Source organism: Danio aesculapii, chromosome 1 (genome assembly GCF_903798145.1).
Source record: "Danio aesculapii chromosome 1, fDanAes4.1, whole genome shotgun sequence".
In the NCBI taxonomy this organism is placed as follows: domain Eukaryota; kingdom Metazoa; phylum Chordata; class Actinopteri; order Cypriniformes; family Danionidae; genus Danio; species Danio aesculapii.
Window position 1 is genome coordinate 38049342 of NC_079435.1, and position 24885 is coordinate 38074226.

The window sequence follows — 24885 nt, forward strand, 5'->3', positions numbered from 1 at the left end:
ATAAGCCATTTAATAAGAATATGTGAATAACTCAATTTTGACAAAAATGTTAGACAAAACCTTATAATTATAAGGTGAAGATTTGTCAGAGTATTGAACCTGAGAAATTTTAACGACAAATCAAATTCAGTTTGTTCTACTGAATAAAAGTGATCTAAAAAATATCCACGATACAATTGTAAGGGCCTGATGATAATCATATTTTAAGGTAGATTAATGAATCTTGGCAAAAACATCTTAAACAATGTAATCTTTGCATTTAAAATGACATAACTGAGCTAATGACACTTAATGAAAGTTGTCACAGGCATGCATAAAATCTCATTCATCTTCGTGACATGTGTCATGTCATGATTTTAAAAGTGTCTTATTTTTTTTTTTTTAACCAAAATGACCATTTTTAGGATTTATATAGAAGCTCAAAGAAAAAAACTTATTTGTTTTTTTATCAATTAAACTTGTCAGTAATGAGTAAAAGTGTTAAATAATAATAATAATTAAAAAAAAAAATAATAATAATAATAAAATCCTACTGACTCTTAGTTGGTTTCTATAGTAACATTGTGCGCTCCTATATCTAACACAAGACATACTGTACATTCCTTGCATACATCTGATATTCTATATTCATAACATAGTCACAAACAGCTCCATGCAGTGGCATTATGTAACCCTCACCTTAGCACTATTAGTCTCTTTGTCATCAAATCAGTACCAGAAAAGGGACCGTTTTAATGAGCAGAAGGAAACGGCTCTTCTTGCAAAGAGTACAAGATGGCCGCTTTAATAAATTCTGTCTCCATCTAAAGTTAAGTTACAAAGTGTGGCTCAGTGAAAACTCTAGCCTCAGCACAAATTCCATGTGAAGTCCGGAAGCTGCCGTGCATGGAATAGATTATCTGGACCGCTGTGATGCGATTGGCCACTGTGAGCTTAACTCCACCCCCACATCACAACTCTTGCTTTATCACAAGGTGCAAGGGCTTCTGAACACACCGCTGGTCTGCCTGTTTTATGATGTAGTCTTCTTTTTCTGTCTGATATGATCACATTCCACTGACTGAGAAAACTCAACCATATTTCATCATCCTCCTCACCATCATCATAAGTCGAAGTTTTCATTGCTTTTCCATCTCTTGTGTTTTTGTTTTATTTATGATGTTTATGAATCATTCATCAGCCTCATCTGTCTTTTTTTCTTTGTTGTTTCCTTTTCCATCCTTTCTTTCCTGTTTTACATTTCAGCGTTCTGTTGAGGCATGGCTTGTTATGGATAGTCACTGGTAAGGGTCTCCGGCCAATCAGAGTGCCAGTTCTCTGAATGGTGCATTCTGATTGGAGTGTTTAGCTGTCTAGTTTCCTCCACTGTTTGATTGATTCTCTGAATGTTCAAATGATTTAAGTCATTCATCAATTCTCCAACGTGGCTCTTTGAAATGAACAATGTAATTATAATTCTTCATGAGTGCGTGTTCTCTTTCTGCATCAGTCCCGAGTTGGTGCAAAATCAATACTTCTGTCTGTCTGTCAGTCTTTCCATCTTAATTCGCCATTATTTATTTATTAGCATTATTGTCTCTGATGGAAACAATAATTCATGTTTGCTGTCTCTCTGTACATCGTCTGAAAAGTAGTTTGCCCCTGTCTGTCTGTATGTCTGTCTGTCTGTCTCTCGCTTTCTCGTTCTCTCTCTCTCACTCATACTTTCTAATGATCTTGTTTCAGTGCCAAACATTAGGCTGTCACATTAGCTCGGTTCACAGTATAAATGGCTTCCAAGCTGATTATGTGTGAGTCTAAGTGTGTGTGTGTGTGTGTGGTGACCCCAAAGAGTAAATGACATCACTAAATGGGTGTGAGGCTCAGTGCTAAGTACAGACTAGTAGACATTATGGCTGGAGCCAGCTTGACATTTGACTGCTGTAGAATAATGCCTTTCTCCGAGACAGTTTATATTCTGATCCTACTATTGTTGAACTGAGGAAACAGATACTGAGCAGTAATATAACATTTGGTTATGCTCAGATATATAAACTGTTATAGAAATATAAACTGTTTGAGGTCATGCGTGTGTGAGTGAGTGAGAGTTCTGCGTTTGAACTGTTTAATTTGACCTCTCTCTCTGTCTCTCTCAGGTCCTGGGTTATAGGTGCTATTGCTCTGCTGTGTCTGCTGGGTTTGACCTGGGCATTCGGGCTCATGTATATCAATGAGAGCACTGTCATCATGGCCTACCTCTTCACCATCTTCAACTCGCTGCAGGGAATGTTCATCTTCATATTTCACTGCATCCTGCAGAAAAAGGTGACACACACATTCTTCAGTTAGTGGCACTTTTGACTATTGGGAGCTTGAAAAATGAAACTTTAAGCTGTTTCATATGCATTGAAACATTTATCAGCTCAGATCATGGCCTTCATCAACCTTGGATTGATATACTGTAGAGTAGATGTTTGATGTTTTGGTTATGATGGAAATTCCATGTTTGAAATTTTCTAAAGGAAAATAAGTTCACTAGCAAAATAAATTTAGACCTGTTAAAATACTGAATGTTCTGTCCATCGATGAATGTCCAGAAAAAAAAACATGTCAAATGCATCTCACTGTGTTATACAAGTTTGCTAGAATGCTATTAAGGTGTTTTTACCCCATATTTTCAATTATGCATTGCATTGTGTTTTACATTTGGTTAAACCATTTTTTATGCATGCACACACACACACACACACATATGTCAGGATATGTTTTTTGGCTAATCTTTTTCATTTTAAAGACTATATTCAGTCTTCTTTACCCAAACCTAACCCTAATCCCACCCCTCATAAGAAACATTTAGCATTTTGTAGGGATGTCCCAATCAGGTTTTTTGCCCTTGAGTCCGAGTCATTTGATTTTGAGTATCTACCGATACCAAACCCAATCCGATACTTATATAATACATTTAAAAAATTACAAATCGAGGTTCTATGTGCTCCATAAGCATAAGAAACCCAGGGTTCTCTGCAAAGGCGAATGGCAGGTCACTCATTGCGATCATTTGTGCAATCTTGGCTGTGATGTTTTGTGCCTTCACGTTGTCACATGTCTTTTTTTCCTGAACAAACTGAAAGAAACCTTTCAAAATGACAAAAATTTGCGGTCAAAATGTTGTAGTAAAATGTCTCATGAAAGTGTGCTAGTTGTTTTGTCTGATTGTGTGGTCCAACAAGTATAGCAATATCAGTATTTTTTAACATTGTGGGGACAATTTATTTTGTCCCACAAGGAAAACAACTCATTAATCATACAAAATGCACAAGGTTTCTTGTGAGGGGTGGGATTATGGTTGGGTTGGGGAAAGAGGACAGATTAAACAGTTATTTAAAATGAAAAAGAATTGCCATAAAACATATGCTGACATATGTGTCTGTGCATGCATAAAAAATGGTTTAACCAAATGTAAAACACAACAGCAGCACAATGCAATGCATAATTGAAAACATGGGTAAAACACCTAAATATCATTATAAGAAACTTGTATAACACAGTGAGATGCATTACTGACTTTTATTAAAGTGTGTTGTGTTTAAAGGGATAGTATATATTAAAAAAAATCTAATTTATTCACTATTTATTCACCCTCAAGTGGTTCCAAACATGTATGATTTTCTTTCTATTAATGTACACAAAAATATCTTTAGTAGAAAGTTGAAAACCTGTAACCAGTGACTTTTATACAGTACTGAATATGGAGGTCAATTGTTACAGGTTTCCAACATTTTTCAATCCTCTTTTGTGATTAACAGAAGACATGTAAAGGGTGAGTAAATGATGACAGATAAAAAAATTGGGGTGAAATTTTTCTTTGAGAATCTCCTTTCAAAGCATTTAAAATCATACACAGGTATGGTTTAAGTTGCTATGGAAAACTTTAAGCAGTACATTTCAGATTTTCACAAATCAAATTTAAATCATTATCCAATTTTAATGTGACCCTAGGCTACAAAACCCAGCGTTCTTTTGTTACACATGTATATTTTTGGCAATGGGTCAAAATGAAAGATTTTTTTTATGTCAAAAGTCATTAGAATATATAGAAGATCATGTTCCATGAAGATATTCTTATAGTGTAACTATTTCAAAACATATTTTTTGATTAGTTTTGAGTTTTTAGATTTTTTTGAACCCTCAGATTTTCAAAAAGTTATATCTCAGCCAAATATTGTCCTAACAAACCACACATCGATGTAAAAGCTTATTTATTCAGTCTCCATGTTATGAATAAATCTCTCTCTCTCTCTATTTTTTAAAACATTGACGCTCATGAGTGGTTTTGTGGTCCGAGGTCACAAACGATTGTATTTAAAATCCTCCTAGGTGACAGAAAAGTTCCCCTAGCTTGAAGAATCACCCATATATGTTATGCAAACATCTGCAGTATTTCTATCACGTGCACACTCACATACTGAGGCTCGATTGACCTCTTTCCTGGGCATTTTACGGAGAGTTTACTGGCCTCTCATTAGTAACGATCTCATTAATCAACCCTTCTGTCACATGCATGCTCAATTAGAGACCCTCCGCTCATCAGATTTATTTAGCTCATGATGGATTTTAAACCTTTTAATTATCTGATGGCCAACCGGTGGATTGCTTCCAGAGACACTTAGCATCAAAATGCTCATATCCACATTACTCTGGTGCATCTTAGCTGTAGAAAGAAACAGATATTGATTAGAGCAGAAATAATATGTGTATATATGAATATTCCTATATATTATGAAAGGACAGGATGATTGGGCTGTTGTGGAGTTTATGTATTCCGCTGCCCAACCTTGAAGCTGAATTGCCAATTAATCATGTTTCTTACACATGAAATAGATGTGCGTGCAAGCCTAAAGTGAATCATTTCATCCATTTTTAACTAATATATCGGACTGTCTACCTAATGGATCCTAACGCAATAAATAAATTCTCTCAAAACACCCGCAAGAAGCTGTTTTCACAAGACAAGGGACTGATCTAAGCTTATTTGGGTTTTGTGGAGACAGCAGTGATTTAAATCTAAAGCTGTAAGTCGTGTTTGGTTGAGGTCTTCGAGGAGTTGGGTGTGCAGTCATCCGTTGAGATGGAGGAATAAAAACGGTGGATTTTATTTGGCCGATCTTAGAGAGTTTTCTTTCAACAGCTGCGCAAACAATAACACAACGTCCATGTTAACAACATTAAAAAGCAATTATAGCTGTATTATTGCTGATACAACGGGGAATTTTGTACTGATAATGGCCATTATGGTTATTATGTCTAGATTTTTGGATGCAGGAGTGCATGTTTTGGTCCTTGTCATTTGAGAATGAAGGTGAAGGTTGCGACGTTGAATGTATTTGTGTGTTTTTCCTGATTGAGATTACGTCATTTGGAAGGTCGTCCAGCATGCTAACTATTGAAGTCATGTAAATGATATACAGTTTCCTGCCATGCACATGAAAGTTCAGTTTGCTGTTCACAAGGACATTGCACACAGAAATGCGTTCACACAGTCCCACTGTGACCTGCAGAAACTTTGAGCTAACCAGTCGATTAAAAAAAAAAAGTAATCTAATTACTAGAAATGCTGACTAACTAATCAAATCACAATTAATCACAATATTTTATCTATACAAAAATCATTATTTGTAATACCCCCAAATGAAAGCTTAATGGAACTAGTAAACAGAAAACAATGTATTCAGCTAAAAGTGCTCAGATACTAATCATTGCTATTTTTAAAAGCTGATTTATTATGTTAAAATGATCATTTATTTTTCGTTCAATGATATTATTGAGCTGTACTACATGATTTTTACAACCTGAACATGAAATCATTTAAAAGGAACATCAGATTAATTTTACTGTATCAATGTTGCACATTATATGTGGTTACTTTACTATAAATTGTGTATAATTACAAGTAACCACACTTATAAATGATGTTTGCTGTTTGTTCAAACGTCTTATTAGATTTAGTTGAAATAGCACAATTCTTGAGTTTTTGCACAGCTTAATTTTTTTATGTTCAATCCACTTAAATGTGTAAAAACAAATCATTTAACGTAATTCCTTCATGCTGTCCCAACACAAAATGATTGTGTGGATCCCAGCAATTATTTACAGTGTAATGCCAAACTAAATCTATTCCTAACCCTTTAGTTGTACATTACTATTACTCTGTAAATGTGTAATTATATGGTAACAAGGACACAAAAGAATGGACAAATTACATTAAACTTTGTGTTTTTAAACAAACATAACTGATTGTTCACAATAATTTGGCTTGGCAAAATAAAAAAAGCCTCTATTATGCATTATAAAAGGTCATATTTTGGTTTTGGGGGTCACAAACAACAGGGTGATATGCATGCAAGGTCAAAAAAACACATTCATTGTCTTATAATACTAACCTAATTATTCCAACGACTCCCATATGATTCGTTCAGCGATTCATTTGTTCCCAAACCCCTCCTTGGCGCGATGCTAATCTGCACTGATTGGTCCGATGACCCAGTCTGTTGCGATTTAGTCGACTGCATTCAGCATGAGACAGAGAGAATCTGCTTATCAACAATTTTGAAGTAGTCAGAGTATATGTGTGAGCGCAGTACAGGAGTGCATTAAAGCAATGCAGTTAAACACCAGCATTTTGCTCTATTCTTAACAATGACACACGTTTTGAAACTTGACCGCTGCACATGTGTCGGAACAGCTTACTGTGGCCATGGCATTGACAAATGGCAGAGGATCGCAAGCTCACAAACGTGTTTGAAACCCGTAAAGTAAGCGGTACACGCCGCGTTTACAGTACAAGCCACGCGGTTACAAGTATCAAAGCATAATTAAATACATAATTTGCAAGCTAGAGAAAACAAGGAGGCAACCATTTTAATTGCACTAAAGCTACTTACACTTGTGAAATGGAGGAAGAAACTGGTCCATGAACTGTGTACTGTAAAGTTCCTGTCAAGCTCTGACAAAGTCCCATACATCAATAGTCTTTTCTGATCCTTCCTTTAACAAACGGCCAACGAATCCCCCTATGTAAGCATGTAGATTGCTGAAGCACTCGTCAGAAAAATGACAGGAACACAGCACAAGGCTGGGGCTATAATGCTGAGGTATTTTTGCAAAAATACACTTCAACCACTGACACAGCCTCATCTTTGGGTAGGGAAAATAACAATAACTTTCCCTCACGCTCCAGAGCACAGCGTCTTCGCGACATGATTCAACAGGGATCTGCTACAGTGATCTGCTACAGGGATCTTCTTCTTTTACTAACTACAGTGTGGGCGGGGCTGGGGGGTTCAATTTTCCCAGGTCTGCACGCGCAACAAATGGGCAGGGCTTGAGTTCCGTATCGACGTCATGCCGACACAGCTAAAGATTTGTTACCCCAATGATTCATTTAAACCACTCCGAGTCGATTCTTTTCTAGATGAATCCATAGTTTTAAAATGGCACACTTACACATTTAAGCCTTAGCTGTATATTTCACTTCACTTAGAGCTGTGTTACACACTGCATGGAAGGTCATTTTCAAAAACCCATAAAAGGGGCTCTTTAATATATGTGTGATTTCAACCTGCAGTGTCCCACCACCGATGGGCAATTATATTTAGTCTTTTGTCCAATAATCTAGTGAACATTCTGATGATTTGGTAAAAATACATTTAAAACATTATCATCCTAAAGCAGCACTATTACAAAGAAAAGCAGGCTGAGATCATCAATAATAACATAGAACAGTGACTCACAGCCAGTTTTCAGTAAATTTGATTGATTAATCAGAAAATCAAACATCTCTCTGCTGTATGAAACGAAATAAAACACAAACTATGCATTTTAGCAGGATAAAGCAAACCAGCGTCTGGCTATTAAAGTTTTGATGAATGAGGAGTGTAATCAAGGTAATGACAATTGTAGCAATTTATAGCCGTTGGCTGCATGGGTGTTATATTCATGCACATTGTATTTATTGTATTCACAGCCACATTTCAACACATTAACAATGTTTACATTCATGTTGTGGATAATGTTTTGAATTGTTGTGTCTGTTGTGTTTAGTAATTCTGAATAGATCTGTATATAGTATATGCTCTCAAGGCGTTGGTTTAATGCAGAGGTGCCCAAACTTTTTCTTATAAAGGGCCAAAAACCAAACTTGATTGAGGGCTGTGGGACAAAGCTAAATATACCAAACCATATTACATTAAATTTGCTCATTTGTTTGCTTATTATTTAAAAATAACTAGAAAAAATTGCTTTAATACATATTAAATGATGATGGAGTATTTTCTAATCAAGGTCTTATAGTAAAAACATAAACAATCCATTTTATAACACAATGGAGCTCAATACTGAATACACTAGTCGAGCTGCTCCTGCCTTTGCCTTGATTTGCTCACAATATCTTGTGCATAGTCCACTATATGTTAAGTGACAGTATTTACATTTTAAAAGTGATTCAAATGAAACATTGAATTTCAGTTGTCTTTTTTGTTGCTCCTCAATTAACCAAATCAAAGGTTACCATGGATCAACTTAAGCCTGCGGGCCCTATTTTTGGGCACCTCTGGTTTAGTGTGTCCTAAATATATTTTATAATGAATTAATTCAAATAACGTACACCGTGTATTTTGAATAATTAAATGTGATTGACAGTTTTGTTCTGTGTTTTTAGGGGTGCTTTGCTGTGCATAAATGTATCAATTAAACAGACTAATTTCCTGGTTTTTACTTTATACATCCTTTCCTTGAGTTTCTTTGTGTCCTTTCTGGAAATCTTGTGGAAAAAAACATTCGTTTTGTAAGAATCCTAATAAATGTAAATAATGGTTTACTTTGCTGGGTAGAAAGATACATGTTATATGCTTGATTTAAAGCAAAGTGTGACTAATTTAATCTATTGACAGCCTAATATTTTATTGACCAATGTTAGTAAAGATTATTAGAGGGGTTGCTCACCCAAAATGTTTTAACTTTTTACTCGCACTCAAGTGATTCTATAATTTTATGAATTTCTGTTAAACACAAAACAAAATATTTTGAAGAATGTTGAATAAAAGCAGCCATTTTCCATCAGCTTAGTCCCGTTGTTAATCAAGCAGAATGAACCACAGCAGAATGAACCGCCAACTTATCCAGCATATGTTTTTTACACAGCGGATGCCCTTCCAGTTGCAGCCTAGTACTGGGAAACATCTATATACACTCATTCACAAACATACACTACGGCCAATTAGTTAATTCAAAACTATGGGCAAACCAGAGCACCAGGATGAAACCCACGAGAACACAGGGAGAACATGCCAACTCCAGACAGAAATGCCAATTGACCCAGCCGGGACTCGAATCAGAGACCTTCTTTCTGTGAGGCGACAGTGCTAACCACTGAGACACCATGTCGCCTTTAGCCATTGACATCCATAATAAAAACAAAAAAATACTATACTATACTATACCATACCATACCATACCATACCATACCATACCATACCATACTATACTATACTATACTAGACAAGTCAATGGCTGTTTTTTCTAACATTCTTCAGAATGTCTTCCTTTGTTTTCTGAGATTTGGAACGAACAGAGAATGATGAGTAAATGATGACAGAATTATCATTTTTTGGGTGAACTATGCTTTTAAATACTGTAACGAATGAATTGATCGTTGTTAGTTATTATTAGTTTTATGTTAACTATAAATAAGCAAACTATATGTGTGTTTGTGCAGGTGCGTAAGGAATATGGCCGATGTCTCCGCACACACTGCTGCAGTGGGAAGAGCGTGGAGTCAACCATCTCCACCTCAACAAAGACCAGCACAGCCCGCACACCTGGACGCTACTCCACCAACTCACAAGTAAACACACACACACACAAACACACACCTGCTGGGGATCCTCCAAAACCATCTCAAGAGATTTTCTAGGCCAGTGACTGCTATAAGCTGCCACTGGTCAATGCAGTCACTGGCTTGTTATTTCTTAAAGAAAGCACTTTAGCTCTGGCGTTTTCTTATTCATGGCTGAATACAGTCCCATATGACCCACTTTCACATTCAGCCTTATTTTAAACGGTGCACTCAGCATTCAGCTCACCACACTCGTCCTGAATACAATCAGAATGGTGGTCCATGACAAATTCCAATTAGCAGTTACACAATGCTGATAACTGTCGACAAAACGAAAACTAAACCAATGGACATCTGTGATATGTATGATACACGATAAAATATGTAATGCGTTTTACGTCCACACCTGCAGTGGAAGATTTCTGTTAGATAACACAGCTTCTTTGTTGAGGAACTAAACGCAGACGTCCTCTCTTCATCTGTTGTCAGAGTCGTATTCGTAGGATGTGGAATGACACTGTCAGGAAGCAGTCAGAATCGTCTTTCATCACCGCTGATATGAACAGCTCAGCGACTCTCAATAGAGGTAAGGCCAACACACACACGCACATAAACATGCACCCATGTGAACACACACAGTATTCATATACATACAGTCTCACATAAACAAACAAACACACACACCCACACACAAATACTGTATATTCACAAGATGTTGTGATCTGATATGAGAAAAGTGGAACAGAAAGCTGTTCAGGTCTCATCTCCTGGTGGTTAATTCTGAGCATCGACTGAGCCATGACACAGAAAATGTGTTTCTTCAACTGTGGGGTCTTAAAATGTCTTACATTCATTCATTAATTTTCTTTTCGGCTTAGTTACTTTATTAATCCGGGGTCGCAACAGCACATGTTTTACGCAGCGAATGCCCTTGCAGCTGCAACCCATCTCTGAGAAACATCCACACACATTCATACACAACGGACAATTTAGCCTACCCACTTCACCTGTACCACATACAGTATCTTTAGACTGTGGGGGAAACCGGAGCACCCGGAGGAAACCCACACGAACGTGGGGAGAACATGCAAACTCCACACAGAGACGCCAACTGACCCAGGTGAGGCTCGAACCAGTGACCGTCTTGCTGTGAGGTGACAGCACTACCTACTGCATCGCCCATGTCTTAAATAATTTTAAACAGGTCTTTATTTGCCTATGTCCAAGTGAAGCTACCCAATTGGGCCAACACCAAATCACCAGTAATCCATCTCAAAACTTTTTTTTTTTATATTTAAGTTTTTTTTTTTTATTGCAAAGAGAGACAATTCACAAAAGCTGTTAGACATTTACAGCAAATTCTCTGAATTAAATTAGAAAAGAAAACTAAAGCAACACATCCCTTTACATTGATCTTCCGTTAATACAAAAACTATTTACAGAAGTAACCGGGCCATTAGAAAAAATCCTTAGTGTTTAGCCCTGTAGAAGTCTAAAATTTTATCTTAAGGAGTCTTAAATTTGATTTGAAGAAGCCTGCAGAAACCATTTTACCTCTTTTTTTAAGTTATTTGTTTATATTAGCATTTTCCCCACCCACCCTCAATAATTAAGCTGAATATGTACAATTTATTGTTTTACCCTCGTTCTTGAGTAAAGCTGCGGTCACACTAGAGTTTGAGCTTGCGAAATTCTGTCGTACGGCGCTGCGAAAAGGGTCGGGATTAAACAAGATGATTAGACATTTAAAAAAGCAAGCAATTGGTCCATATTTTTACATTTCTGTCCAGAGAGGTCATGTTTTGATCTTCGATTGGTCTCACGCAACCATGTGATGTGAGTTCACAAGTCAGAGTTCACCAAGCTTGAACTTTTCAACGCAGCGAACTGCGAAACTTGTCGCACGAGCTTGCGTTTCCAGTCTGACACATTCGCGTGTGTATGAATGGAAGTTTATGTGGAGAAAAGTCCAATGTGACCGCAGCTTTAGACTTTTAGCCTTAAGTAATTAGTATTAAATACGAACATAGTTTTAATATATTGAAATATGAACTTTGAATTACTATGAAAATATAAGCAAAATGTTTTGTACAGATAAATCATTGATGTACGCAATGTTTACTGTTTACTGTATATGCATTTTATACACAACAGCTCTATCACAAGTTAATATTTGTTGTCAATAAAGATTATTTTTGAAATGTAGCAAATTCGACAAGCTAAATACAAACTAAATATTAACTAAATACTTTTTTTCAGTCAAGCTGTAAGTTTGACAAAAACTGACAAGATTTTTATGTTTTTTAAGATGCTATTTAACAGAATGCTATTAAACCGAATACACATTTAGGAATGACATGCTGGAAATGTTTATTAACATTAACACTGTATTGACATCTTAATAGGGTAGCGCTGTCACCTCAAAGCAAGATGGTTGCTGGTTCGAGCCTCAGCAGGGTCAGTTGGTATTTCTGTGTGGAGTTTGCATGTTCTCCCAGTGTTCACTTGGGTTTCCTCTGGGTGCTTCGGTTTCCCCAACAAGTCCAAAGAGATGCGCTTTATGGGAATTGGATAAGCTAAACTTGTGAATGTATGTGTGTTAATGAGTGTATGGGTGTTTTCCAGTGATTGGTTGCAGCTGGAAGGGCATCTCCTGCATAAAACATATGCTGGATAAGTTGGCGGTTCATTCCACTGTGACGACCCCAGATTAATAAAGGGACTAGGCAAAAGGAAAATAAATGAGTTGCATACAATTGCAAGATTTTTATGTATTTAAGATGCAAAATGCTATTAAACAGAATACACATTTGGAAATGACATGCTGGAAATGTTCATGAACGGCAACATCTTAATGAAAATTCAGTTAAATAATATGAAAAACCATCATAAAATATAAATTGCGTTTTCAAAACTGAAATCTAAGCAAAGAATGAAAGATAAAACACGGTATTTTACACAAATTTAGGGCTGTAGCTAGAGGATTTAGTGCCCCCTGATAAATATTGATGTGGGCCCCCAACAACCTTCAAAATTAATATATTTTAAAGCTAATAAATATATCCATACAAGAGTAATGTTGTACTTAAATATGTCATCAGCAGGCAGTGCTTAGCATAATGCCACGCTTTTATGTATAATCTCTTTATTCAATAAATATATCACTTGTGACATGTGCCGTGACGATGCATAGGAGAAATGAGAAAAATATGACAGTGCCCACCCGGCACCAGTAAATGGTACTTTTTCCATGAAAGTAAATCAGGCAGTGAAATGACCATATGCTACACTAAACCGTCATGACACATAAGGGGTTTGTAACATAAAGAACATCTTAAGAGACTGGGATACAGCAGCTCCTCTGGCCTTCCTCTCTTTTCATAGCGCTTCTGACTGATATCCTAATTTATGTTTTTGTTTCATGTTAATCAGTCCGTCAGTCCTACTCTTCCAAGTTCATCTCTTACTTTAATCAGTCAACACTGATTGGTCCTATTCACAAGTTTGGGGACTTACAAATTTATTGGGTTCCTCAGATGTGTCACTGACTGTATAATTCATGAATATTCCATATCAGACTAAACCATTTTTATGGAGGGGTTAACGAACAGATATTTGGAAAATATTTAATTAAATTACATGTTTCTGTAATTTTTAAAAAAATCTCTGGCACACAATTAATAAAAATATTCTAAATATTCTTAGAACCGGGGCCTATATAGCAGAACTCCTGGATTTTGTGGGCAGTGTTGTCAGATTGGGCGGTTTTGAATTTAATTGTCCAGGTAAAACATGGTACAGGCGTGTTGACAAAAGTTGGGCGGTATTGTTAACTGAATTTTATATGCTACTTATTTAACAAAACTGTGTGTTCCTACTCCATTTAGTCAGTAGTGACCAGGGCATAGTGCAAACCTCATGGGCCCATTCCCCGGAGGTGATGACGAAAAGTTGTATAAAATCTGACTCCCCGAACAAATCTGACTCCCCTTCGCGTGCACACGCATCATGCAGCGCCTACAGTTAAACTCACAGTGGTTTATCATGACACTTCTATCGATCATTTCTATCTGCAATTGACAGCAAGAACAAACATAGAAGCGTTATCTGATTGACGAGCAGCACCTAATTATGTTTAAAAGGATTTAAAACACCAAATGGGACAAAATTATACCCCATTTCGAAAACAAAACCTACTCTAATAGGTAGTGTAATCTACACTACATTAAGTGCAGTGTGTGGGTGAGAGGGGGGCAGTGCTTCGATTATCTAGTGGTTCTGTGACTGCTGGTATTGGTTGCTGTATGGGTCAAAAATGATCACAGTTAAAGGTGCAGTATGCAAGTTTGACACCCAGTGGTTGAACTAGGTATTGCATTCCTAGATCAAAACAAACACAAGTGCAAGTTGCCAGATTGAGGACCAACAGCGAGACTATAATCAGTGTTCTAAATAAAAGCAATGGCCAACGATAGAAGGAATATTTTCCATATTAAAAGGAGTTTTTATCCTAACCAACACCTTAAATTGATATATTAGAAACGGCTTTATTTCTCACAGGTTAACAACCGGATAAACTGATCACCTCAGGTAAACCTCATGTGCTTTATTCAGTGTTAAATGCTAACAATGTGAGTTTGAATGCCATTTTACATGACATTTATTGCCATATACTGAAAGCAGCAGCAGATAGTTCACCTCTTGAAAATAAAATAAGATTGAATATGAAATTGAATTTTAGAACTGTGAAATAATGCAAACCAACACATATCAGTGATTCAGCATGTACATTTATTAATGTTAAAGAGGTATAATATTTATTAATTAGATTTAAAAAAAAAATTCCGGCACGGAATGCCCATTTTCAAAGCAGAATATCTGACTTCTGCATTGTTTTTCAGATAACATGAATGTTCACTTGGCATGTTTCTTACATATCTGCAAACATATTATGGTACTTTAATGCTTTTATGCTTTAGAAGAGTCAAAAACTTACATACAGCACCTTTAAAGTAACTAAACTAAATTATTCAAATTAACTGAAATATGAATCTACTATTTTGGGTGTTTTTTGTGCGTTTTGAACAGCTCTTGGACTGGAAAAATTCAGCTATATCTGGCAACACTGGCAGTGGGGGCCCCTCTAATTGTCACCACCTTTCACCCCTCTAGCGACAGCCTTACTTACTCAACATCTGTCCGTCAGTGTTTGTCATTTCTGTCGCAACCAACATTTTTGCCACTTACAAAGTTTCCTATAAAAATATACTGTTTACCATGGACACAAACATGTCAATAAAGAGTGTTTGACATGCGGCGTGAAAGAAAACAAGGAACGCAAAAAGAATATTTTATTGTCATTTCCAGTCAAGCTGTATACATTCCTCCCCCAAAAAACTGACAGTATTTGTGTGTGTGTGTATTTGTATGTGTGTGTTTTGGATACATAAAGACTTAGCAAGACAAATGATGTCCACTGTTGGACACTGTTAGTATACAAATGAAACAAACTAGCGAGAGGGTGGAAAGTGTTTTAACAGAGGAGCCCAAAGTGCCCATATATAAAGAATTGTCAGAGTGTGTGTTTGTTTCCTGAGAGAACGAAGAAAAAAAGAGGAACTGTAGAAGAATCTGGAACACAGGAGAAAAGCCATCCAACTTCCTGACCCTGGAGTCCAAATGGATCAGACATCTGTGTGTGTGTGTGTGTGTGCATGCTCATGTTCTGCTAATTCTCAAACCCTTCCTGCCTCTGTTATGTCCAAACGCTAATATGATTTGCTCCTCTGAGCTCCTTTGTCTTTTCCGTCCTGTGTAAACAAGAATGTGAGCTTTTAAAAGTCATCCAGCGACATCAGAGCCCAAGCCATGGAAAAAAAGGCTCCCAATCAAGACACACTGGCAAGGCAAAATGTCAAACATCAACAGCTGTCCCACATAAACACGCTCTATGTTGAGCTGATATTACAGTCCGCATGGGAGGTTTTACATTCCTGTCCGGCCCGACTAACATGCTGCGACTGCTGATGTTTAAAGCTGTTTGAACACGTTTACTGACTTACTGTCGTCTGCATCATTCTAACTGTTTATTGTGCATCTTTTTTCTGTCTCTTTGTTGCTCCTTCTTTCTGTCTCCTCTCAACCTCCTGCCTCCATTTCTGTCTCTTTCTCTCTCTGTTTATGGATGTTGTAGGTACCATGGCTAACCATCTCATCTCCAATGCTTTGTTACGTCCTCATGGCACTAATCCTTATAACACACTACTGGGAGAGTCTGCTGTGTACAATAACCCTACTGCCAACATGTTCAACACCCAAGGTTTGCCTTTCACATACACATTCACAAGCTGCAATTCTGTCTCAGGGTGACAACTGTGAAGGGAATCTGGCGTAGTTTCTTTAAAAAGTGTTCATTGTTGCAATTAAAGCAAAAATAACATTCTGTCTTCATTTTTTAAATACACAAATTATTGGGCCTTTTCTTAACTAATATGATAACTGTAAAATAGGACATACAGTATTTGAAATATGCTGCAAGATATTAATAATTTGTATTTTTATTATTTGTATTTTTGTATTAAATTATTTGTATTTTTATATATTTGTGTGAATATTCCTATTATATAAGTGTACATAAAGATTTTGGATGCATAAACCTTTAAATGCCGTCTGATATTTACTTTTAAAATTAGCACATTTTGTCTGTAGGCTCCGTAATTTTATTTTTACAGTACCAATTATGTTATTTTCATTGCCTTTAAAGTGAAATAACTGAGAACATAGTAGGCTGGAAAAAATCCTAATTTTAGAAGAAAATTTTGAGGTTTTTGCTCTGTGGATTTATTAAGATTATATTTCTTTTGCTTTTATGTTTTTGATAATTATTTTTTACACTAATATGTATTTTAATTAAGATTTGAAAGGATTACAATTGCACATCTTCTACAATATACTACACTCAAAAAAACAATATTTGCTGAAATAACACAATTTTTTTGGTGGACAGCATAATTGTTTTATGTTCAATCCACTTAAATTTGTGAAAAAAAACTTATAAGTTAACTTAATTCCTTTATGTTGTCCCAACACAAATTGATTGTGTGGAACCTAATACATTTATATACACTACCTGACAAAAGTCTTGTCGTCGATCCCAGTTGTAAGAGCAACAAATAATAACTTGACTTCTAGTGGATCAGAAGGTAGATTATTCAGATGAATCATCTGTTGAACTGCATCCCAATCATCACAAAATACTGCAGAAGACCCATTGGAACCCACATGGACCCAAGATTCTCATAGAAATCAGGCAAGTTTGGGGACGGAAAAATTATGGTTTGGGGTTACATTCAGTATGGGGGCGTGCGAGAGATCTGCAGAGTGGATGACAACATCAACAGCCTGAGGTATCAAGACATTTGTGCTGCCTATTACATTACAAACCACAGGAGAGGGCAAATTCTTCAGCAGGATAACACTCCTTCTCATACTTCAGCCTCCACATCAAAGTTCCTAAAGGCAAAGAAGGTCAAGGTGCTCCAGGATTGGCCAGCCCAGTCACCAGAAATGAACATTATTGAGTGTATTGGGTCATACACAATATTATTTTTTTCCACTACACCACGACTTTATATTTCATACTTTATTTATATTTTATTTTGAACAATATTTCTGTTAAGTGACCAGACTTTTATCCAAACAAAGTCAGACCTCACTGTCTTAATTAAATGATTAAAAATCAAGGCATGATCATATATTATTTTTGTAAAATAAGTGTAATCTAGAGGCCTTTGCCTTTCATATAAGCCACTTTTGATACCAAATGATAAACTTGAAGTCCAGTTATTATTTGTTGTTCCTAAAACTTGGATTGCCGACAAGACTTTTGTCAGGTAGTGTATTTACAATTTTTATTTGATTATATTTAATAAATCAACTTTAAAATTGACAATCTATTAAAGTACCTATAACCAATCAAATTAATTGATTATTCATTAATAAAGCAGCTGCAAATCAATGATGTGCTTAGAGTAATTGTATGGCTCTGTGTTAATGAAATCTGCTATTCATTCTTTGGGCATTATTTCTATAGGCAATAAGTAAAGCCTTTAGACAAATTATTATTATTATTATTATTATTATTACTATTATTATTCCTATTATTATTTTGCAGCGAGTTTTAGTAAAAAAAATCTGTTCATTTGTTTTTGTTCTATATAATTCCGTGTTTTTAATTTAACTCTGTTCTGCATCCTGTTGTTACCTTGGGAAATAAAAAGCGTAAAAACTTCCTCAAACACTGTTCTGTCTGTACACATGCTTCAATACAGACACACGCTTTCAAAAATAGCTAGGAAATCCATACTTCCTGTGTCTGTTTAATGAGCTTGTTTATGTTGTTTCTATGTCCATCTGTTCTGTTTAATAATTTGGTGGTAAAGGAACATTTCAGCTTAGCATCTGTCCTAAACTCAGCAGGTTAGCGTTCAGTCACTAATGGCCGTCACAGCCTGAGCTGAATATAATACTTCTCCCTCTCTCTCTATGGATGTGTTCCATAAGCATTTATGTGTGTAATCATTCTCTCTCTCTCTCTTTTCATGCGGGTCTGCAGCCTCCTACAGAGATTCAAGTATGATTCATTTACTTTCACAACAGCTCCACGTTTATAATATATTCTCCTTTGCGTCTCTCTTCTTTAATCTTTCCCTATTTCTTATCCCTCCCATTCCCTCCTCTGCTCCTTCCCCCATTAAACCCGCGTCCCTCCTGTATTCATCTGTTTCGCTTTTGATAAACGTTAATATCCTATTTGATAGCATCTTTCATGATGCACACTGTATAGTATATGAACTGATTCATATTACAAGCAATCATAAATAGGGTGTGTGTGAAATATTTAGGTACACTTTGGTTATAGCTGTTATTGTGTAATTATATTTTTTATGAAATAATATTAGACAACACACAGTGAAGACAAAGACAAGCCCATTTTAGTAAATGTAAATATGATAATAATAATAATAATTAAAAATATACAGATGAAGTCAGAATTATTAGCCCCCCTGTTTATTTATTTATTTATTTATTTTTATTTCATCTTTGCCATGATGACAGTAAATAATATTTAACTAGATATTTTTCAAGACACTTCTATACAGCTTAAGTGACATTTAAAGGCTTAACTGGGTTAATTAGGTTAACTAGGCAGGTTAGGGTAATTAGGCAAGTTACTGTATAACAATGGTTTGTTCTGTAGACTATCAAAAAATATATAGCTTAAAGGGGCTAATAATTTTGACCTTAAAAAGTTTTTATTTAATTTTTTTATATTCTAGCCAAAATAAAACAAATAAGACTTTCTCCGGAAGAAAAAATATTATCAGACATACTGTGAAAATTACCTTGCTCTGTTAAACATCATATATTTAAAAAAGAAAAACCATTCAAAGGGGGGCTAATAATTCTGACTTCAACTGATATATATATATATATATATATATATATATATATATATATATATATATATATATATATATATATATATATATATATATATATATATATATATATATACACTGTATATAGGTAACTATATATAATACAGTTAATATAGATTTAAAAAATATAGATATGAAATGTTAAAATATAGATAAAAATGGTCTATCATCATTCAGCATAACAGACTAAAATAAAAAAATGTTCTATCTAAAAATCTAACTATATTTTAATACTTTAAATTTTAATACAACATTTGAATTAAACATACTTATTCTGACAGGTAATAATTAAGATGTATAAAGGAATAAGTTATCATAATTAATAATATATCATAACATTATTACATTTAAATGATTTAATACTTCCTGACAATGGGCAATACCTGGTGGCTTAAAGAATAAAGTATAACCTATACATATTTAAAATGACCGTTAATTAGGATTTGATTAAGTCTTTCATCATGTCATCAAACGTTTTTGTTGTAAATATATTCACAAGTTTTTTCCAGCATAAACTATTTGAATTTTGTCTAAGCTATTGTTATGCTGAATGCCATTCAGTGGGTGTTTTCTCTAAAAGTGTATTATAGTCATTGATATTTGCTCCAAAATAAAAACAATGTTAAATGAAAACACTTTATTTCTTTAAATTCTTTAAAAAAAAAAACCTTAGTCCATCTTTTTACCCACTTGCAGTAGGGTTAGACATAGATCTGGTTTAGGTGTGGTTGCATGCAGTTATGCATAGTTTTCTGTTATCACTACATCAAGTACATATCATAAGGACATCATAAAATGAATTCCCCAATATCAATGTGTATCTGCCAGATGTAATCAGCTAATGAGGGTAAGTGTGATTGTAATTTTTGTATTATTTCCCATTTCAGAGGGCATTCTCAACAACGCACGGGACTCCAGCGTCATGGATACACTGCCTCTTAATGGCAACCATGGCAACAGCTATGGTGTGGCAGCAGGAGATTACCTTACCTACAGTTCCCGTGGCAGCGAGCCGCCAACTACACTTGAGAAGAAGATCCTGAAAGAGCTGACGGCAAACTACACTCCTTCATACCTGAACACACAGGAGCGGCAGGGAAAAGCCCACCAGGGAACCCTGACCAACAAACTCAACAACCATCTGGCCAACGGAGGCGTCGCCGGATCTTCGTCCATCGTGAAAGACGATGTCATGGTGCTCGACAACCCTGGAGCGTTTCATCGGCATGACGACGGGGGTGGGTTAAGCCTGGAACTCATTCGGGAGGAGTCACAAGCTCCGCTCCTGCCACCGCGACCGCCCCCTCCTGAAAACCACGCCCCCTTGCACACGTTCACTGCCCATCGGCGCCTCCCACAGGAGAACAGCGAGAGCTTTTTCCCCCTTCTCCCCAATGACACACACTCTTCCCACACACACACTCCCCGTGCGCACACACACTCTCCCCTCAGAGACTCGCTTTACACCAGCATGCCCACGCTCACCGACCTCCCGCATGGCACTGATGACCTCATCAACGGTCTCCATGACGATGAAGACGAAGAGGAGGAGGAAGATGGTGAGGAGGAAGAGGGCAGCGAGCTGCACTTGGCCAACGGTAAAGGGGTCATCATGGAGTCGGACGACGTGTACTACAAAAGCATGCCCAACCTGGGCTCCAGGAACCACATACAGGAACTAGAGAGCTACTATCAGATGGGACGTGGCGGCAGTGACGGGTTCATCGCCCCACCTGAAAAAGAAGACTCGTCGCCTGAAGAACAGCCACCAGATCCTTCACAACTGGTCACCAGCCTATAGACACTGACGCACGCGCACACACATCGTCACTCAGCGTGCGAGTGTGTGTGTGTGAGTGTGACACAATGCACAAGGCATGGGATACACTACCTACTGCACTGATAGAGAGACTGATTTCAGAAAGCCCCACAACTCCAGTTCATACAAGTCACCAAAATCCAGCTCCAGTTAGAACCAGTAACCAGAACTAGTAACCCATTCCTACGCTAGAACAAGGACTACCGCATGTAGGCAGGTCTCATAGACCTTTTTTCTTGTCAATCTCGTTGGAAATCTGCTCAGTAAAGTCCTTTTAAAATCTGGAGACGTGGACAAACTTTTGCTCCCTTGATCATTTGCTCTCCTCGACCTTCATCCAGCGGCTGCGTGATTTTCCTTGAAGCTCACCGTGGATATCGGAGAGCCTGTAAACAGACTACGGAAAGACTAGCTGCCATTTTAGATGACCGTGTATGATAATGAGACCACCGACCTAGACTCTGAACTGCATTAAACCACACAACAACTCTCTAGACTTCTCTGTGATTCTCTGCTGCACACATTCCTTCTCGTTTAGCACCGATCTGGAAGTCATCTAATCTTCAAAACTGAGGACGCATCTTGTTTTCTTACCTTTATTTTTCAGTAATAATCTCAGTTATGGGAACGGTAATCTTCACTAAATACAAACAAATGGAACATTTTGTCCATGTAAAATGTACAGATTCCCGATATTGCATATGATCGTATGCGTTTCATGTTTTCGACATATTTTGCGCCCCTGTATGTGTTTTTGTAGACTAGACCAATCCCACAATGCTGTGCTGGTCCTCCAGAATACTATCCCTTATAGACACAGCACACATATCGACATACACACTCTGGTTTGGAAGGATGACCATGCTTCCTTCGTTTCTTTTTTTGTTCAAATGCGAACACTTTGTTATCGTAATTCTCACTGTGTCGATGATAACCAAGAGACTCTGTGATTGGAAGCCATTGCAGATGGGATCCCAATGATGCTGGAATGTCGTCATGTCACGAATACCAGAGTGTTTACGCTTGAACATGCCACCTTTTATGTGAAAGAGCAGGAATTCCAGACATTGACACAGCTAAAATGTTCTCAGGCTAAAAGATGGTCTGTTTTTGTGACATATCGAGTCTGTTTTTAACGGTTTAATCAACATAGAAAGAGAAGCTAGTAAGGCGAAATCGCAAACAAAAGTGTGGTCCGGAGAAATTGTGATTAAAAATCATGCGTGAACTCATAAAATAACCATGTAAAAGAACAGACTAGGAATTCAGCGGAGTTGTTTGGAAAATGGAAACAACCTTGTAAAGGTCGGTTTCTGAAACTACTGTTTACTTGTTCTCAAACTGAGACTCCCTGTAGCTTGCACATCTATCCCTTGTTAACCCACCCCGAGAAAAATTGACTGCATATTTATTCCTGTGATTCAGTCTTGTTTTTTTATTATTATTATTATTATTTGTTATTTTTCCAACAGATCAGAAATGTAGGATCTTAGAGAGCGTCGGGAAAAGAAACGAATCAGCACTGAGACCTTTTTTATTGTTATTATCATCAATATTATTATTACAATATCAATGAAATTATTATTTATTCTTTTCATATGCATTCTAAACTGAATGAACTCATAACTAATATTTGTTGTAACAGTGAAAGTTGTTTGCCAACAAATAAAATGACTGAATTAATATTTACAATATTTCACAGGGGAGCGGTGTGAGTTTCTGCTTCTTTTAATTCGATTTTTCAATTATGCAGCGGCGGGACGAGGAGCGGTCATGACTCCTCTGGGCAGTTTTTCAGGGAAGGATTGTCATGGAGTAAATTGTACTGTGGATTGTGATTCTCTGTTGAAAATCCTGTTGGACTAGACTTAATCTCTGTCTGGGAAAGCAGCCGGAAGACTTTAGCAGTCCGTCGTTCTATATCGTGACCCAGTTTCGGTACCGGCACCCAATCAAACGAGCTCGGTACCAATTAATTATGCACATCTGAGAAGAGCGCCAGCACAAACAGTGTAATTACGACCTATTGATTTTCATGTCTTTCCATGCAAACAGACACACGTCCGTCTGCAAACACGCCCAAATGTCAGACAGCCTGCGTGTGTGTGAGTGTGTGTCAGAGAGAGTTCGCTCTGCCAAATGTTACCACCTTCATGAATATTTATAGGCCGTTTTGACAGGCACTTGAGTATTTGAAAGGAAGGAAAGATGCAGCTTTCCCCCCCAAGCAGAATATATAGCTCCGTACTCTAGAGCCCTGTCCTGCCTTTCACATGAGTGTCTGTCCTGTGGGTTGCCTATGAGATTGAAAAGTTGATTTTTAAGAGAAAAATATGTTCACCATTCAAACTTTTACAGCATAGATGTCACCCGAACTGAGAAAAGTTTGCTTAAGACAACACAGAAAGAGTGAGGGGGAAATGATTTAGACAAGTGCTTCTCAAACTCTTTTTTTTCAAGGTCCCCCAAAGGGTACAACACAATATTTGAAAGGGCTCCATACTGGATAAGATATTTCCTCTGGTATTTGTGCTGTAATTATGGCAATGCTGCTTGTTCTCAAACATTTTAGTATTAAAAATTTGGAGTTCTGATTTATTAAAATCTATTGACAATTAATCATTTTAAAATCAAGATTATGATTTGTTAATCAAAAAACAAAATTGAGTTGCAATTTTAGTGTGTAAAAATAATTCAAAAATTGACTTCATTTTATTTGTTACATATCAATTAATCAGTATATTAAATTTGTTTATGTTGTGACAGTTAAATACAATGTCAGAAGATTTTAAGATTTTAAAATTATTATTTTTTTACAGTTTTTCTTAATTGCTTTGACTCAATTCTCAATATATATATATATATATATAGATATAGATATGTATGTATGTGTGTGTGCGCGTGCGTGCATTCGTGCGTGCGTGCGTGTGTGTGTGTGTGTGTGTGTGTGTATGTGTATATATATTTATATTTATATATATTTATGCATGCATGCATGCATGCATGTATGCATGTATGTGTGTGTGTGTGTGTGTGTGTATATATATATAGATTTATATAAGTCAGAATTATTAGCCCCCCTTTGAAGTTTTCTTTCTTTTTTAATATTTCCCAACAACAGAGTAATGAAATTTTCACACTATGTCTGATAATATTTTTTTCTTATTTGTTTTATTTCAGCTAGAATAAAAGTAGTTTTTAATTTTTTAAAAACCATTTTAAGCTAAAAATTATTAGCCCCTTCAAGCTATTTTTTTTCGATAGTCTAATGAACAAACCATCCTTATACAATATAATGTATATATGTATATTTATGTATATTTTTCTTATTTGTTTTATTTCAGCTAGAATAAAAGTAGTTTTTAATTTTTTTAAAAAAACATTTTAAGCTAAAAATTATTAGCCCCTTCAAGCTATTTTTTTTAGTCTATAGTCTAATGAACAAACCATCCTTATACAATATAAATATAATGTATATATATATATATATATATATATATATATATATATATATATATATATATATATATATATATATATATATATATATATATATATATATATAATGTATATATATAATGTATGTGTGTGTATATATAACTGAGAGGAATCTGAAGGTTTTCTCTCATTTTGATCAGCGTATTTTTTTTTGTATTATTTTTTTAGTTCTTTTCTTCAAATGTGGCTCATTTAGT

General features: G+C 36.1%; 1 protein-coding gene across 1 annotated transcript in view; it reads left to right on the top strand.

Moving 5' to 3' along the window:
* Positions 1-22884, top strand: part of adgrl3.1 (adhesion G protein-coupled receptor L3.1) — a 217182-nt gene extending 194298 nt beyond the window's left edge. The window contains exons 19-24 of the mRNA XM_056459942.1: positions 2136-2304; positions 9752-9880; positions 10361-10457; positions 16065-16190; positions 18486-18503; positions 20259-22884. Coding sequence (XP_056315917.1) covers positions 2136-2304; positions 9752-9880; positions 10361-10457; positions 16065-16190; positions 18486-18503; positions 20259-21172 — 1453 coding nt within the window. The 3' untranslated portion in view covers positions 21173-22884. The remainder of the gene's footprint in view (positions 1-2135; positions 2305-9751; positions 9881-10360; positions 10458-16064; positions 16191-18485; positions 18504-20258) is intronic.
* The last annotated feature ends 2001 nt before the right edge of the window (positions 22885-24885 follow it).